Source organism: Helicoverpa zea, chromosome 4, assembly GCF_022581195.2.
Source record: "Helicoverpa zea isolate HzStark_Cry1AcR chromosome 4, ilHelZeax1.1, whole genome shotgun sequence".
In the NCBI taxonomy this organism is placed as follows: Eukaryota; Metazoa; Arthropoda; class Insecta; order Lepidoptera; family Noctuidae; genus Helicoverpa; species Helicoverpa zea.
In genome coordinates, this window is record NC_061455.1 from 4,299,087 (window position 1) to 4,317,414 (window position 18,328).

At 35.5% G+C, this 18,328-nt stretch overlaps 1 protein-coding gene across 3 annotated transcripts in view; it reads right to left on the bottom strand.

Annotated features, from left to right (window-relative positions):
- LOC124629866 overlaps positions 1–17,052 on the bottom strand; it is a 66,959-nt gene extending 49,907 nt beyond the window's left edge. For all 3 annotated transcript variants that reach the window (XM_047163519.1, XM_047163520.1, XM_047163518.1), the window contains exon 1: positions 15,198–17,052. In XM_047163519.1, the coding sequence (XP_047019475.1) occupies positions 15,198–16,515 (1,318 nt within the window). In that variant the 5' untranslated portion in view covers positions 16,516–17,052. The remainder of the gene's footprint in view (positions 1–15,197) is intronic.
- Positions 17,053–18,328: the final 1,276 nt, after the last annotated feature.

Here is an 18,328-nt window from a genome sequence, read left to right on the forward strand (position 1 = left end):
GTTTAATTTTGCGCAGAGGTTGAACATCAGAAGTTTTTGTGGTAACCCTGCCGTGTTGGATATATTATGTGTCATTTCGTTGGAAAAACGGAATCGAGGAACATAATAGTAGGTACTTACATATTTGATTTTCATTATGGTTAATTAATTTGTTTTCTTTGATGTCATGTCGAGTACCTGCCTTATAATATTTTGTCCTGAAGGCAATGTTTCAAATATTTTTTTGCTAAAATAGATTTAGAGGACTAGGGTATTGTTAATGTTTTTTTTTGTAGTCAACGCAACACAACCTTTGACACAGTTACACGAGTAAATGACCTCTCTAAAAATATCGACATCGATTATTTATAGGAATAGTGTAGGAACAAATAAATAGGAATATAAATAAAAAAGACAAATTAATAGCAGTCCCATATTTTATCGAAACGGTCCTTTTTCCTCGCCATGAGGTATGGGATTAGTTCGTAAGAGAAAGAGTCATGACCCTTAGTTTCAATTTATTAGGGCGGTCTTATAATAGAATGCGTATTGTGAGAGTGAAAAGTTTTACCATTATGTTGTTAATTTATTGATGAGGTCATAATGAGGTTTCATGGTGTGTTCAGTAATCAATTACATAAATTACTGTTCTATATATGAACTGTGATAATGTAGGTAAAAAAAAATCTATCCTCACCGTAGATATAAACTAAAGTAACTTTTTGTTTAAGGATTCATGCTTTTGTGAATATAGGTATATTTTCCAGACCTAAAAAAAACATTGAAACTGTCAAAATACTTTAACGTCAAAGTAGACAAATATATACACATAAAAATTATTTCGGACTTACGTAAAGCCAAATATGTAGATATCTCATAAGCTCATTAGAAAAGAAAGTGCTACATCTTTTCTACATCAGATTTCAAAGCCAAAAATATATCTCACACTTCAAAAGAAAACGTATGCTCGTTACAGAAAGACTTAAGAAGATTTCGTTATAAACCGTGTAATATTTCTCAAGTAGTATCTCATCATACTCCAATAACTTGTTTGTATTTACTATTGTTATCACATTTCTGGAAATTGCGGCCACCTTGCAGTCTTAACAAACTTACCTTAGGACAGGTAAGCATATTGACTAGTATATCTTGGCCTATCCCAATGGCGCCACTGTAGAAGTCTTTGGAACAAACTTAGAACATTTATCACTCGTTCCTTGTCCCGCTACGGGTCAACTAAGACTGGGTGTCTACACAAGGTGTTTGGTGCAACCGATAAGCTATGTATACAGGTCCATAATGCAATTATTGTGTAGTTTCAATTTATCACCTGTTTGTCCAGAGTTTTTATTAAGATAAAGTGAAGTAAAGCTAATAATCTGGTGTGCACTTCTTTAAGATTATGATGCATGATGGCAGATTTGTTTTTGGAGATACAATGATATATGCTATGCCAAGCGAATGTCTATGATATTCGTCATATCTTCTAGACTAGTGTCGACGCGACGTGTAGCTTCAATAACAATAAGCTAATTTGAAAACAACAATTTGGCCTAATATGGCCATGTTGTCTCACGTTTATTTCAGTATTTTAAACACAAAAGTTCCGTCAATACTGATTTAGTAATTTTTGAAGACCGAAGAAACAAACACATTATACAGTTTTATTTCATATTCCACAGCGAAGATAATTGCGAGGCCAACAGCATAAGAAAGACCAAGTAGATAGCCAACAAAGAAGTTTTAGACAAAAGAGAAAAATACACCATTCGGCCATTTAGAGCCTTATGAATATTCAAAGAGCTTGCCAGTCTTTATTTTTAAGGCCACTTAACTGGTGCCAAGTTTAATAATTTAATTTATATAAGTATTGTAGTCATGGTCCATTAAAGACAGCATTGAAAAAAATATTGTAATTTGCTCGTTATGACGTGTTCCTTGATGGAAGCTTACGAGTTTATGCGAACTTCAAAATTATTTCAGTAAACAAAGACGGTTTTTGCGATGCTTTTAAATATCGTGTATTACTTTATAAGTACAAACGTGAGTATTTTTCGTAAGTAGAAAGGTAAATAATGTAAGTGCTTTTAACTTGAATAAATGAAATGTCAGACGATTGCATTAGTGTCTGCAACATTTGATGTCAAAGGTCTTATGAAGGGTCTTATTTTTTTTGGCATACTTAATCCAATTACTTAAGTGGGCAAAAAAGTTTTTCCGCATTGGATTAAGCTCTTTGCGACACCGTAACCTATTTGGTAGGCGAGCAAGGGTCCCGTCATATATCGATAAAAATATCGACACATTTCGATAAGGATGGATGTTGTTCTTAAGTTGTAGCCAGACGCCGGCGGGGTGCGGGGGAGGCGCGGGGGACGTGAAGTGGGTCGCCGCGAGGATTGCCAGGTGCGGTGCCCACCCAGATTGATCGGTGTTTTATTTTTTTGAGTGTCAAACATAAAAGTAAAAAAGATTGTGTTTTTTGTCACAACACTGCGACCTTTTTATTGGTGTTTAAGCGTAATGGGCGTCGTTAAAAGATAAGATACTGTGTTACTTAAATAGCTCGCAATAACTCACTTGCAGTGACATAACGTTGCCGTTATTCCGTGCAATGTACTAACCATAACACATTCCTGTAGAAACTCGGCAAACACGAGATGTTTTCTAAAGCGCATCGCTGTGTAAAAATCACGTACGTCCGTCCGTCCCATTTTTCCACGGGCAACCCTGTCTCCGCGATAGGTATTTATAGCATCGTCGGCAGTGGAATGCATCGCCCACCTCCATCCAGCAATAATAACACCACTGTCAAGTTCATTACTCACTCATCCCGATGTAAGAGCTAGGAGCCTTTATTATCGTAGCTCTAATTATAGACTTTGTTATCTTGTAGCGGTGACACTAAAGTGAGTCATTTCCTCCTGTTTAGAGACGGAGACGAATTCCTTGAGGCGAGATGTTGAGAACGTGTCTACGTTTAAAATAATATTGCCGTATTGGTCTTAGGTAGGCGTTAAATTCCACGTGCGAGAATTTTGGTGAGATCTTGAGCGTTAGTTGTGTGTTTTGATGTTGTGAATTGTTATCTCTCTATCTTCAGTGGGGGATTAAATTTGTCAGATGTTGTGTACCCAGCGAATGTAATGGATTGATAAAAAAATTTCCTTTAGACAATAGGACATTTTTTATTCCATATACTGTAAGTAGTTAACCATTCTTAATTCCGAGTTATCATTTTTAGTGAACTTCATACAATAAGTTAACAGCAAACTGATTTGTATGCGACTCAAGTATTGTAGTCATGAATGTTAAAATGTTCTAAAGACTCCAAGATGTCTGTAACCCTTCTAACTTATACCTATTTTGTAATAAAAATGCTCAGTTTCGAATACATCATTCAAACTATTATACCTAATGCAAGGCGGGTTCGACTACAAATCTCAATCCTCAATGTTTGTTTGATATCCGTAAGCGTAAAAGGCGTTGTGTATTTCTAACAGAAAAAGCTATAACTCGCTTTTGTACATACGTAGGTAGACTATAAAATGTTTAAGTATGGACCAAAAAGTTTTGTACATAAAATCTATCGTAAACATGAGCCTAACTGCTGCGATTTGAGAAACATTGTAAATTCTTTTGAGATCCGTGAATCTTCGTGTTCTATTGCATGTGAATTTATGAGGCAAAGAGCTTTATTGCTTCAGAACTGAATTACTGAGGGAATAGACGTATAGGAAATATGATGAGATGTATCTAGAAATATAAACAAGAGAGAGGAATTTGATGTTACCAAGAAACTATACTTTTGAAAAAAAAAGGTAATCTGTTTAAAAGCTATTTTATATACTTAGGTTTATACATATACCTATATTCAATTCGATGTTGTTAACAATTTAACTTGTCATTAAAGTAGTAGCTACCTCAATTTCGATATACCTACAAACAAAATTTGACACTCACTCAGTAAGCAGTTCGCTACATTTCACCTATCTTACTATTCATAGACCAGCTTAAAACTTTGCACCACCTGAGAGGCGTTTACTAGTAACAGTTATACTCGTAAGTAGTAAAATTATCAGGTAGCCAGTAGTTCACATAATGGTACTATCATAGTCATTTGTACCTAGTTAAGCTACACCTAATTGTCGGGTATTACGTAAAGACAAACCCCCGCTGTTGTGCACTTTAGTTTAAATTACACGTTAATGTTCGAAGAATAACGATTTTCCACCGGCCATTTAAGTCCGTTGTTTGTTTGTTCGAATATTTATGAAAATTACCTGGAAGAAGGTAGCTGTGCTAGATTTCGGCCTGTTGTTATTTTGTTGGCTTTTGTACGGCGGATTCCATTTGGGACATTCAGTTGTGACCCGTTTGGTTGATACTCGCCTATTCATCTACCTACTTAGTTTTGTAAATATAAATGAAATGCTTTTCATTGGTAAGTGCATTCGCATTTTCAGATCAAATATTTCAGTGGGTAACGACCTACTGAATTTTCGGATATGAAGCGCATTTTTTTGTCAGACTGAAAGCATATTGAAATACATCTGTTGAAACAGCCCAGTACCTCGGTACAAAATATTCTAGCTAATTCGGAAAACATTCGATCAAAAAGCAGCAAATACAAACTAAACATCTGAAGTTCTGTTTTCAAAGGAGCACGTTTAAAACTCAAATTGTACGTATATTCACGTTGAGCACACTGAGGGTTATTGAATCAGCTTCGTGCCAGCCCGTGCCGGCGCCTCCCCTGGGCTTGATACACCCTGGCACGACATATTTCACAACTTTGTAGTCAAAAGTACTTTGGAACTTGTAGAATTTACAAACAACGACGTATGCACGTGAAAGAAAGCTAATTAACGAGAAAATTTACAGAATTTTACGAAAGATTTCCTTTTGAAAACGTGAATTCATGTTCTCTTGTGCCGTAATATCGTTATTAATAAGACAAAAATAACAGGCTTTACAAAGAAAATTGATATCTATCTATTACATACAAAGACATTTAAACAAAAAATCAAGTTGGTACGTAGCGAAACCCGGAAGTATCACCTAGTTAATTATTTTTAACAGTTTTTTTTATCCGCGGCATATATTAACAGTTTGTTAATGAATAAAATACCGTTCTTTGAGCGTCGGATCGGTTTTTAGACATGTGGTATGAATCAAGCGCGTACATAACAAATAATCTTGTTTCATCAAATCTCTTCCGTCCGGAGTCACGTCAAACGAGTTTGCACAGATGTTACGTATTTCTTTCTTTGAATAAAAGCCAAATTTTATGTAAATTATTCAGGAATCTCGACCTCTCAAGCTATCTATAGCGTTTATTAATTGTTACCTTTTGCGAAGTCTTCAAAACATCTCGAGCGGAAATTTAAAATTCGTACGATGGAATTATAGGAATGTGATCTTTTTGTGGTCGGCACGATAATACACGATTTTTGAAGGGGTGCTGAATTTTCTGAATAAAATTATGTTGGAAGATAGCAATTGTACGAGTTCAAAGCAGTTTTGGTTTACCGAGGCGGCCCCAATTGTTGATAAACAAACACAATGAAAATGAAACCTAGCTCAAAATTTGTAAAAGTCGGCAACAAACAACAAAGGGTCTTGCCTCAACTGAGTGGGTAACTGTGAATGCCAAGATTTTTTAAATTTTGCCTTCTTTTTACTTGACATTTAATTGCTTGAGGCTTCATACAGGAAAATGTAAAGCGCTTTGGCTTACTAAGGTTTTTTTTAATTCTCAAGGGGCGAGGGTTTGGGCAGTGTTTTTATATATTTTATGTAACAATATAACAGGCTTGACGAAGGGTGGAAGTTTTCTAAAGCGTGGCTCGTTTCAAAATGCGTGCTGAAATTAAACGACTTTAGTTGTTGGCGTTTTAGAAATATGAAAGTATTAGTGAAATAATGTTTTAACTAGATCCGAATTTTCTTGGGGTTCATTTAATTATTAAACCTACCACTTGCCATATTCGCTTGCATAAATTACCTTTTTGCTGATATTAATTCGAATGTCAAAATAAGAACACAACAGCAAGCTTTTAAATTACACAAATTGACTCTGCCTGCATACAAATAACAGCAAAATGGCGCGTTATCGATCATCGAATACTACAATGCGATATCGAAAACATTTCAAAATCCGAACGTCACTCAAATTTCATGCGAAGCGGATAGCTGTCAGAGGCAGATTCCAGCAATCCGCATTCAGCTAGACGCGTTCAAATACCTATAACTAACACGTGAAAATAACGACGCGTTCCAGCCTATACAAAGGGGATTATTACCCCGACATATTCGACAAAAGAAAATCTCTTAGAAACTTCCAGATTTACCTAACACGATAGCTATACCTACTGATATACCTGTATCAGTGTTTTATTCTTTCGTAAAAGATGGCGTAGATTTAGCCAGACGCTTTTATGTAACTCTGAATTAGCATTCTTTAAAGGAAACGTGGAAAAGATAAAAGGAATTGGAATAGTACATTAAAGAGTCGATTGGATAAGTTTTGTGATGTATTCAAAGCGAAGACGTAATGTTACTGCTTGGCTGCGGCAACGGAAAGAATTGCGTGTTGTCCGCACATTCTTTTTTCTATTGCGTACAGTTTGATTAAGAAATTAAATTTGTAGAAAAGAAGACATAATTCTGCCATGGAATTAATCTCGCAATTGCCAATTTCTAAACAAACGCAATTTGGCTTATGTAACACAAATTATTCTACAGATCTGAAAACAAAATGAATTCTAATTTTGAAAATTCAAATTCTTTATTCGAAATAACCCAAGTTTTGTTCGGTGTAAACTCGTAAAGCATTGCTTGGACCGCAATGTTCCTGACAGGTCTGACAGTCGGCCCCCAACATCTTTTGTCGTTTGCTTTTGTATATTTTAACAAAGATTTATCGAGTTTCACAATAAACGAATACATTATAGGTTCGTTGTAGATCGGATTCTTGATTTTGTATGACGGATCATAGATAACAAATGCTTGTTAGTTCTTTAAATCGACATTTATTGCATATTGCTTGTATGTAACAATATTTTATTTCCAGCCTTACTTTTCTGTAAAGTGCAATTTCTCCTTGATAGGAAAATATTATTTATATCAAGCTAACATTAATTATAAAAAAATAATTATTTATAAAGGAAAGTTGTTTTTACCTATGCAATAATTTTCCATAATCACATACCTAGGTAACATTACGAGTAGGTAGGCAATATGTTATTACTAGTTATAAAATGATATAGCTAATTAGCGGCAATCAAGAAGCAATTAAATAATTTTGCCATATTCAAGAAATCTCATTAGTGTACTCGATTGCGATGAAGATTATAAATAAATAAATAATTTCATAGACTTTTGTCACCCAACCTGGCCATCTAGTTTATCTTTCAATTCACCATAGACAATATTACCACAACAAATCAATAACCAAAAAGGAAATACGCGTATTTACCCCTACTCTAGAGAATAGCGAAAAGGGTTGTATTTTATATTAAATACAAGGTTCTTTATACGTCACGGCAAAAGGTATAAAATGTATGACGTGACCTCCCTAAGCCCGCGTACATTATAAGTTTGATGTTTGAAATTGTATATTTACGACCCCACCTTGACAGTATTGAAGGAGCTCGAGGAATTTATTTGCAACAAATTGACAAAGATAAGGAAAAGTTACCGTCGATACTATAGATATTGGTAGTTTTGTACATGTTTGTGTAATGTCGGAGTTTGGGTGAACTACCTCGGTAAAAGGAAATAATGTCTTTTGAAGTATGTAGGTACCTATTTAAGTGTGTAATAATCAGTAAATAAATTGCTAGCTATGTCCTAAAATATTTTATAGGAGGTCCAAATTATTATAAAAGCATAAGATCTGTTGATGTGAATATTTTACAAAATGACAATAGTTTAAAAAAGAAGACAGCAAAAAGACCACTTAAATCGAAACACAGATCGTTAATGCTCAAGATAATGAGTAATATCTTTAAAACATAAAAAGTAAACGTTTCTAATAGAAGTAGCTGCCTCATTCAATAAAAACTCTCTCCAGGAAAAATAGAAATTCCAATAGCTCTGATTCCAAACACGTACCGATCCTAGTGGCTTTTAACGTTAAAATCAGGGTTCAGATACACAGCATCAATAAAATCTCTTGTAGTCTTTTATACTCTCTAGTTCAACAAAGCCGGAGCGAAAGAGACCGCGGTTAAAACTTTAAAAAGCCTTATGTATGTGTATTCCCGAACTTTAGAACTTAGTAGTTGCCTGCCGCATAAGTTTTAAGTGCCAAAATTTATGCACATTGTTCGAAAGTAGCTTCTATTGGGGCAACTTGTTATCTGTTTATTGAACTGGCTAAGGTCTTTATTGGTTTTTCTAGAACTTTCATAGAGATAGTAAATGTTCGTATCATATGAAGTGATGGTGTTTGCGTCGGTGCATTTAAGCGGCTTACGTCGCGACGCCGGCGCCGGTAATAGAAGACTGTTTGTCAGACTTCAGGGATAAGTTTTCTGTATTCTAAGAAGCTCAATAGTATATTTTTATTGTAATACCTTTCGAAATTCATAAAGGTTTTCTTGTAATGTAACGCTTTGATACCAGAAACGATTACGACGTTTAAAAAAGTAATATTTTTTATATCTCGACAAGTGTATTTGTTTGTCGAACTTTAAATAAAATATAAGTAGGTATGCCTATTTGCAAATTAAAGGATTATAGATTTTTTTTCTGATTTTGCAATGAAGATTTACAAAGATTCGCGCTTAATGACTACCAAAAGAGACAAACCAACAAAGTAATAACTTATAAAAAAGCCCCTCCCAACTCCTTGTTTGGTATAATTTTGGTTAGGCAGATAAAGGCAACGAAAAATGCTTCTATCTATTACACGTTTCTGTGTTCCTGTAATCCTATCTACATAATATTACCCAAACTGAATATTTATTCCGTAGTTAGAATAACGTCGACGCGAAGCACCAAAAAGTATTCGTCACAGCTGTCGGTTACTGCTTTGGATAATTGCAAAATAAATGTCTGTCCATTAGGGAGAAATTCTGCGGCCATCTTTCAGAAATTTTAAAAGTATTGAATGAAAAATCATTTATTGATGAAAATAAATAGAAGCCAGGTACCGAGTATAATGCGCATTTATGAAAGAAACTAATCAGTTCATAATTAAGTCGCAACACGTAACTAGTTCAAGAAATTCAAAAGTGAAATTGCATATCAAACGCAGCCGGTAACTTTTGCATTCGTCTATAAATTCACATTAGCGCCCGGTGTCTTGGCAGTGTTTAAATTCTTAGAAATAAATCCCGTTAATGAATGTACGACTTCTAGGAAAGGATACCTTTGGTTTTACCATAGACAAGGCTTTTACGAGAATCCTTAATCGACCGTCATCATAGTCATTTTGACGTTGTATTTTTAAACCGACAGGCGGTTAACAGTTTGCCCTAAAATCACCATCAAGCGATAATTCGGAAGATAGACGGATGTTCTAAAATAACAGTTATAATTTTACGTGATCACCACGAGCTCATAATAGCGGTTTATTTTTGAAACGTGATTAAGGGGTTGTTTTCACGATTTACTGTGTACAAAGGCTATTAAAATTCAGTAGACAAAACACTAATAAAGTTTCGCAAATTAGTCGTCATAAATCATAGAATTGTGATAAAGGAACGCCAATAAAATAGCAATAAACACGATGTTTTAGCACCTGTACACACTGCAACTTGAGTTGACCTGACAACAGCGATAATACGGGAAATCCCACCTAATAAAGAAACGGATTTGCCGAAGAAAGCTCATACAACGCGTTTTGTTCCGCTATTTTTGATGCGGATTTTGAATTAGCTTTCCTTTAACACTGACGTGAGGTTAAGGGTATATGTGCCAGGGTTCTGAATGTACCTAAGTAAATGGAGGTATTCTTGCGATATCGATTCATAATTCATTAGCCTTGAGATTTAATGCAAGCAAAACCTTTAGCTTATCGTGTTTCAGTCATATTATACCTACCTACAATTGTGCGGTTTCTAAAACAAACTCAAATATTTCCTTCACGCGAATAATTGCCAGCTACTATAGGCATAGATTACTCTACTATGGGTAAAAATCATTCTAATGCACAGTGTACCTATTAAGGTTGAAGGTGATTTTTCAAGACATTTCGATACATTTTATGTTGATGTGAGTATACAGTTTTTAAACTGCCTTTGTGATCAAAGGAGTACGGCCCAATGAGCAGGGGATAGTAAACAGAAAGTGTAGTAAGAGGATTTAGCAGGTCAAGGGATGCCTGGGACGTCGCATCGATCTCTTGAGATAGTAAGAACGGCTGTATTATAATGATCTGGGACTTGCATTTGTCAGAATTTATTTGCAAAGAATAGTAGGTAGGGTTAGGTGTATCCATAAACGATTCTACTTTGATTTTTCTAAGTCGACTTTGGAACCCTTCCAGCAAGGGAAATTTTTTATTACTGGTTAGTTATTGATTTAATATTGATATTTAAAATGGTTCTAAAATAATCTAAATTTTTAATAAATAAAACACTTTGATCTTAGAACTATAGCGGAATGTAAATAATAAATTATTTAAACTAGAAAACAAAAGCAGCAAACGAGTAGTAAATAGTATAACGGGGTAGTAATATCCATAAAAGGTATGCAGGCGGGCTTAGTGCAGTAGCCACAAAATAAACCTCATAAAACCATAAATGTAAACTTAAAATAGTGTAACAAAGTAATAAGAAGTAAACTAGTCCACCTGTACAATATACCTCTACAACGCAATACAATGTTGCTTAGCCTCACAAGTTACAAGCTCGATTACGTTCTATTTATACGAGTCTGGGCTATAAACTGTACCCGGCAGGAACAATGTGGCTAAACAAAGTAAAGCGAAAAGCATTCTAAACTGCGTACAATAAATTACCCGCACATAGTCAAAACAGCGGGTAATTATATGTACAACTTATAATAACAAACTACTTAATACACGCAACTCATCTATTACTTACTTTAATCTAGTTATAAACCGCCCTGATCCTGTGCACAGTGGTCCAAAACTCGAATTGAAACGAAACAAAAATACCACAGAACGGTTCTCTCAAGCACACAATACGACTATTACTTTTCACACGACCAGCACAACGGAACCGAACTATTTATTGAAACAAAACACTAACAAAAATTGATTAGAACATGTCATTGTTTGTTCAGTTTAAAGTTTGTGAAGTTACGGATGTGTCGCGTAGGTTAAGAACTGAATGATGATATTGCACGTGAGGTAGGGACGCGCCGGTCGCCGGCCGGCCGGGCCTGTCGACGTGAGCGGAGTACTGTCAAACTCGAGCCAGCCAGCTGGTACCACATCTCCGACACTCTAGCGGACGAACTCACAACTAACTGCCGCCTCCAAGTAAACTGGTACAACCTTCCGTTCGCGTTTTTAGGAAATTGATTTAAACTTGTACATGGAATGAAAAGTTTCGTGATTTGTATTGTGAAGATGCGTATGATATTATTGTAGTTGATAACATTCGAAACATAAAAAATTGTAAACTTGAACAAATAGTTTTTTTTTTAAATAGTCGATGTTTATCACTTTTAAATTACAATAAATTAAATATTAAGAGTTATGTAATACTTTATAATCTATTGGGCTAGTAAAATCTCCATAACGAGACTTAATAGACTTCCTCAACACCAAAAAAATATCAAAAGGTTATTTCCATAAAATATTCGCGGCCCACTAGGCAAAACGGCATACTTACACCAGTTTTACCATGTTTTTATGTAAGTAACTTGTCAACAGAAACGTGTAGTCACAAAAGATTCAAATAAGGAGTTATCCACCCACGCTCGCTGGCACTGAATAGGACCGCGATGGCGGCGCGGCGGCGCTGGGGGGGAGGATATTGACTCGAGGCGCCGCCAATGCGCATGTTCTGAATCATGTGTTTCTGTTTTTAAGCTGTACAAACACTGTATAAGAAAATTATCGCTAATAACCACGCCGACAACTAAATCCTTTAATACGGCTTACGAGATTTTTCGATTGGAATTTCAGCACGGGACGTGTCGGGTTTGCGCACTGGGCGCAAAACTTGTAGACGCAGACCAAACGGCCTTGACCTCGTGCGTAATTAAGCGCCGTATTTTGCAGTATTTTATTTACCGTTATTAATACTGTTGGATGTGAACTCACCATGTAGTATAAATGTTAGTATTAGTCATAGTGAGCGAAACAGTTTAGAATAAAAGTATTTTCTTTATTTTCAGTAGAAAGTTAATTAAGCAAAAGACAATGAAGATTCAATGTGTGTACTTAAGTTATTTACAAGTAATGCGTGAGGAATCAAGAAGTGCAGACAAGCTCAGAGATGCAGACATCTCTAAGTGTTGGCTTAGTGCCAACATTCCTGAGTTTTCGTGCGAAAGTCACTTTTTCGTCGGTTTTCGCCTTCTACGGCGTCAGGGCAGAGGAAGAAAGGAAGCAATTACTTAGATTTATGGAATCCGAGGCAAAAACCGTGTAGCGGTTGGATTTTTCAAGCTCAAAAAACAGTTTTTCCAATATAGGGGAAAGTGATTTTGCGTTACCTAACACTATTACTTTTTATTCGCGTAAATAACCCTTTTTCTATTGTAAGCTTCGTTATTTAGTTACTGTAGAAAATAACACATATTTTATATACAGATTTACTGTGATGTAGTCTTAAACATTTTGTTTACATCGTCTACGTAATTAAACGTAAACAAATGTTATCAATCTGTTTACACTGCTAATAGACGTCAAAATCTTATTGTCATTCTATACATTACAAATTATCAAAGTAGATAATTTGGCTGAAGCCTCATGAACAATATTAATTAACGTCAATACATATACATAGTTTCCTATACTATTATAGACACGTGTCTTTTAAACAAGATTATTCTTGATACAGTTACCAAACATCTTACATTAGACTTGAAAATTGCTACTTATCAATACACCTATCAGGATAACTGCAGCTTATTTGCCTTCAGACATCAAGTGGCAGAGGTCCTCAACTTTTCAGTACTTACAAGCCTCACTTACTAAAAGAAACACAAAAGTCTCTGTAGATGGCGCTTGAGTCGTTGAACCTCGTTCTAAGTTGAAAACTTGAATGTACAATGTTTCGCGCAAAACTACACAGATGGCGCTGCTGTATTGTTTATTTAAAAAATCCAGCCAGTTTTAAATGGTTTAATTTAAAAAGAGGTCAAGAATTTTGTAACACAGGTGTTTTATTTTTAATTATTGTAATTAGAAGATTTCTTAAAAAGTTGCGCAGCTCATTTTAACTCCTACATTTTCGAAATCTTCATCTTCTTTGGTTAATAGACTTACTAAATGCCATTTTCTAGTCAGACAAACTGGTGTTTTGTTTCTTTCGTCTTTGAAATGACTTACCTATGTCGTTTGAAAATCAACCCATTACATGAAACTATTACATTATAGGTTAGTATGATATGGGACTTAGTTATACTAAGCACATATTTCTTAATTTTGCCAGGCGCGATGTTAGGTATTCATTTTATGTCTTTACAAAATCATAATGCGTCGTGTCTTTTGACTTTGAATAAGGTTAATGATGTAGAAGATGGTTCATTAACTCACAAAAGGATATAACAAGAGTTGCCGGTAATTAAGATTTTAATTATTAACGTACAGGGCAAAATACACAGCTGTGCCAAACAATCTTTTTAGGTTTATGGCAGAAAATAAACTAAATGGCTTTTTATGAACTTTCTAGGGCTTTATTTTGACATAGATCTGAACGCTATTTATATGAACCTCTGAAGAAGTATACTTTGTTCATGTATCATTAGTACCTACCTCGCATTGTAGAATTTATTTATAATAGTCACACTTTACCTTATTTATCCAACACAATAAAAATAGCTTCATTTAAGAACTAAGTGCTTGAATAAAACATTGAAAAGGAATGTTCTACCTTTACAGAATATTTTCCACGTAATTCTGTGGTACACATTAGTACGAAAATGCAATCTCAGGTTGCCTAATCACTCCTTGTAATTTAACAGAACTTAGGAACTAACAATGCCGGTGTCTTTGAACGCACACACATGCACATCCATTACTTATATCAAAAGGAAACTGTAATAATATTTCCCAAAGCATATTCACAGTACAGTTTCACAAAGGCATGGTTACTGGAACTTATAGTGACAGTTAGCAATAAATCATACATAATGGAAGGTAATGTAATATTAACACAACTTTGCCCTTTGACCAAGTCCGTATTTCTCCCTCAAAAGGAGTATTTTTAGCTCATGGAATGTTTGCCCAAATACATTTATTTTATTCGAGGGTTTAGTAAAGGTGAAAACACAAATGACCAACATCTTTGATAGCATGTTCAATAATTGAAAGTTTCAATAAAGTTAAACAATCGTTAATCAATTTAAGCGTTAATTTAGTAATTTTTGTTCATAAAAACAAAATAATAAGAAACTTTTTCGATTCATGTTTTCTTATTTTGTACTTTTCTTTTGCAAGTTTTAATAGAAAATGGGCAATAAATAAAGTTTGCTAATTCGTTAACTTATTTATGCTGTGCTAGCGTGTGAATTGTATTTAGTTAACTGAGACAAGCGTGAGTGCAAAATTGTATTTCGGCTTTGTTTTATTCCTGCAGTGCATTTATAAAACAAATTAAGGACTGAAGCAGCAGGATTGAAAAGCGTTAATTTTAATATAGTATCGAAAATACTGATTTTCATCTGTTATTATTGTCATCGGTTATGATAGATTATACAATCTTTTTGTAACGCTACGCTTAATCAAACTTAGTAGTCAAAATAGATAGGTACAAGTGTGTCAGTTTTTTTAACAACTGCAGATTTTACTATTAATTTATCTGGTTATTTTTTAAGAGATGTAAAATATTCCAAACTATTAGCAAAAAACTATTTTCTGGACAAGATGGAATGTGCACGTAACAAGCGCTGATAATAAAAATTCAAGCCCACACCTCGGATAACGAATATGCAGCGTGTTTTGTCTCACAAATGCGAATATAAATCTTATGTAATTACATATTTATAACTGTTTAACATTATTTAAGGCGGCGCGAACGCCGTGTTTGTTTAAAAGAAAATAGGTTAAAAGTAAAGTGGGCACTTACTGAATTGAAACTTCGCGCCGAGGCTCCGTCTTTTCTCTCTCAACTTATTCCTGAGTATCCTCCTCTTCAAGCGGTTAAGTACTACGTCAGCTTCGTCCACACTCTCCGACGAGGAAGTATGAACGACTTGAAACGTGCCACTCACGGAATGTCTTCTCGTTTTCGTAAATACACTCGTGTTCCTGTGCTTAGGCGCGATCTCTGATATACCACGTCTATACATTTTCAAACGTTTCCTCATTTCAGAATGGACTGCGTCGTCCGCCGCTATATTAATGGATTCATTTTCCGACGGTGTATTATCTCCTATTCTGCAGGTGGAACGCTTTTCAGAGGCTATCTTTGCAAATTCCTGACGCTTAGCCGCTGAACGTGAATTTGGGGCATATTCGATTGTTCGGCGGCGATGTAGAGCAAACCAATCCGGATTAGAGCTCACTCGAGCTTGTAAGCTTTTTAAGTAAGTGTTCAGGAAAGATATTTTATTGTGTGGGGGATTGTATACAATACCAGATTTAGAACGCAGCAGATTATCATTTTCGCATCCTTTCGTACACCCGGTCAGAGTTGCGTCATTGAAAGAACGAGATTTATGAAGTGTCAGATCTGGTTCGTTTTCCTTGTTAGATGGCACGTCTTCGATTACCTGATTAATTTCACTCAACGAAGAAAGTGAAGAGAAGGGACTGTTGGGAGTATCAATTAAATTTTCAGACTGTATTTCCAGATTTTCTTTATCTGTTTTGGACGTTTGATTTATATCGTTGCAAGTTTCGTTGTCAGAACTTTTGTAACTGCTTATTTCACTCAGACCTTCCGAGTGAAAAGGGCTGGTCTCGAGGCTATTTGTTTGTAAATTAGTAAAGTTGTTTAATGTGAGTTTACACGGAATGTTTGACACACTGTTACTGTTTCGTATGATAAAGCGTTCATTAATATTTTTTGCACAACCATTGACGACGACTGGTGTTCTATAAACGCGAGTATATACTTTGTCACCTGATATTGTATTGTGTTTCTTTACAGGTTTACGGGCTATGATATGTCGGAAATCTTTCTCTTTTAAAGATTGTGATGGTTTTAATAAATAATCGTTAAAATCAGAACTCTTAATAGATACGTTTTCATCATTTGTTTCAACGAGGAGATTTCCATCGCAATCAAAAAGTTGTACTGTCGGAAATCTCACCCCAGGGGAAAGATTTCGCGTCCGCAATTCCCATTTCCTTTGACTCGGTTTTCTTAATTGTATGCGAATAATGTTATCATCTATTATCGGGCCGTCACTATCACTAGAATCGTCTTTTCCCGCCATCATTATTTTGTAAATTCACAGTGAGTATGTGTGGAATCAGGAAATATTTAAATATTATGCAAACTATTGTCCTCTATAGTCACAAATTGTTTGTTTACAGTCAGCTGTTCTTATACATTCTGGCGCATTGCCAACCAAAACAATCCGGCATTCACTTCAAAATAGCACCAATGTCAATTTTGTTTTCCGAACAGAAATAAATAACGAAGCATGGTTAAAGGCTACGTCCATATGTCAGGCACAGCACACAAGTCACTTTCACGCACTGTAAAATGATTACTGAACATCACACTGTAAGCAGGCGACTGCTGTTGAAAACGATTGCATAAGTGCTCGTGTGTGTCGATTGCGCGGAATTGCACCGTCTAATGAGTTCGACGTCGATGGTTTTAATTTGTCCGTGTCGCAGATAGATCACAGCATCGATTTTCACTGGGGTCGAGTGTCGGGGCGGTGCAAGCGCGCAATTTCCTCTCCCGAGCGCTTTTCCTGCGGGAAGCTCTCTGGGAGGGCAGCGCGGGTTTTTGGTCGTTCGCGACTCCGGACATTTCTGCACTGAGCGCAAATATCTGAATAGTCGAGGAACTATAAATAGTGAACGAACGAGACGGCGATCTGGCTGGCTCCCCTTGAACCTAGTAGTACGAGCGGTGTTTGTATCGGACAACGTAATCTGTGACGTGTGTGCAAGTAACAAATGTTCGCACTGACACAGTTTCCCATTTGACCAGCCGGCGCGACCATATGCATTCGTGACTAATAGTAGCACAGATGGTCTTTATATAACATCATGTTGCGTTTCTTTGCATTCAGAGAGATTCACCTGCGTAAAACAGTTTGTAATAGTTATAACTGTTGCGGTAATCACATCACAAAGACATTACGCAATCTGCCCATAATAGGTTGATTGAACAATGATCTCAAACGACACATAGTTTTGGAACGCGTATGTGCCAACGTTATTTTTGAAATATTTTGTTCCAGAGTTTTAAATATCTGACCTTCGAACATCGTTGGATAGGAACGTTTTTTACCTCCAGCAGCGAGGTATTTCTATTAAAATTGTTGAACAAATTCGTGTGGGGCGATCATTTTCACACAATAACATTCTTTGGGAAGTATTTGATAATGTTATTGAACGATGTGCGATTTTCCTCGTCGTTCAGTGGAAGATTTGCTTAACATGTAAATACCGTAAGAGTGCAAGTCTCTCCATCCATTTATCTTTTATGTTTTGTTTTTACAAGTGACATCATGGGACAGGTTTATGAAATATAACATTCATTTATGTCAAAAATAATATTTAAAATGGTAGGATAATTTCATTCATTGCAATGTTGCCTAAATAAATATGCCTGTGAATATTTATTTTATTTTCATTTCAGGATAATTTTACTGGGCCGTAGCAGGTAAGATGGATCGCTGTTGCATAAAACATCGTAACGAATATTGCGTTATTAAATTCAGTGGTTTTTCATTATTTTTAGAATTAAAAAATCTCCTTTCCCTCCTTTCTGTTTCTATCCTCATTTCAGAGACAGTCAACTAAACTGGTAGCCACTTGTAATAATTGTAAAAAATCATGAAGATTCCAAGAAAAAACCACTAGGTATGTTTTTAGGCAGTATATCTATGTGTTTATCTTGCAAAAAGGTGTTATTAGAAATGGTCTTTATACCTGAGGGGTTACGGGCCATTGCCTCGCCCATAATCACAGTCACTTACGTTCCATTATACGTAGATAGCTTCAGATTTGTATACAATGATGGTTGATTTGGTCAGGTGAAAGAAAACTATAGGAACTTATATATGCTTA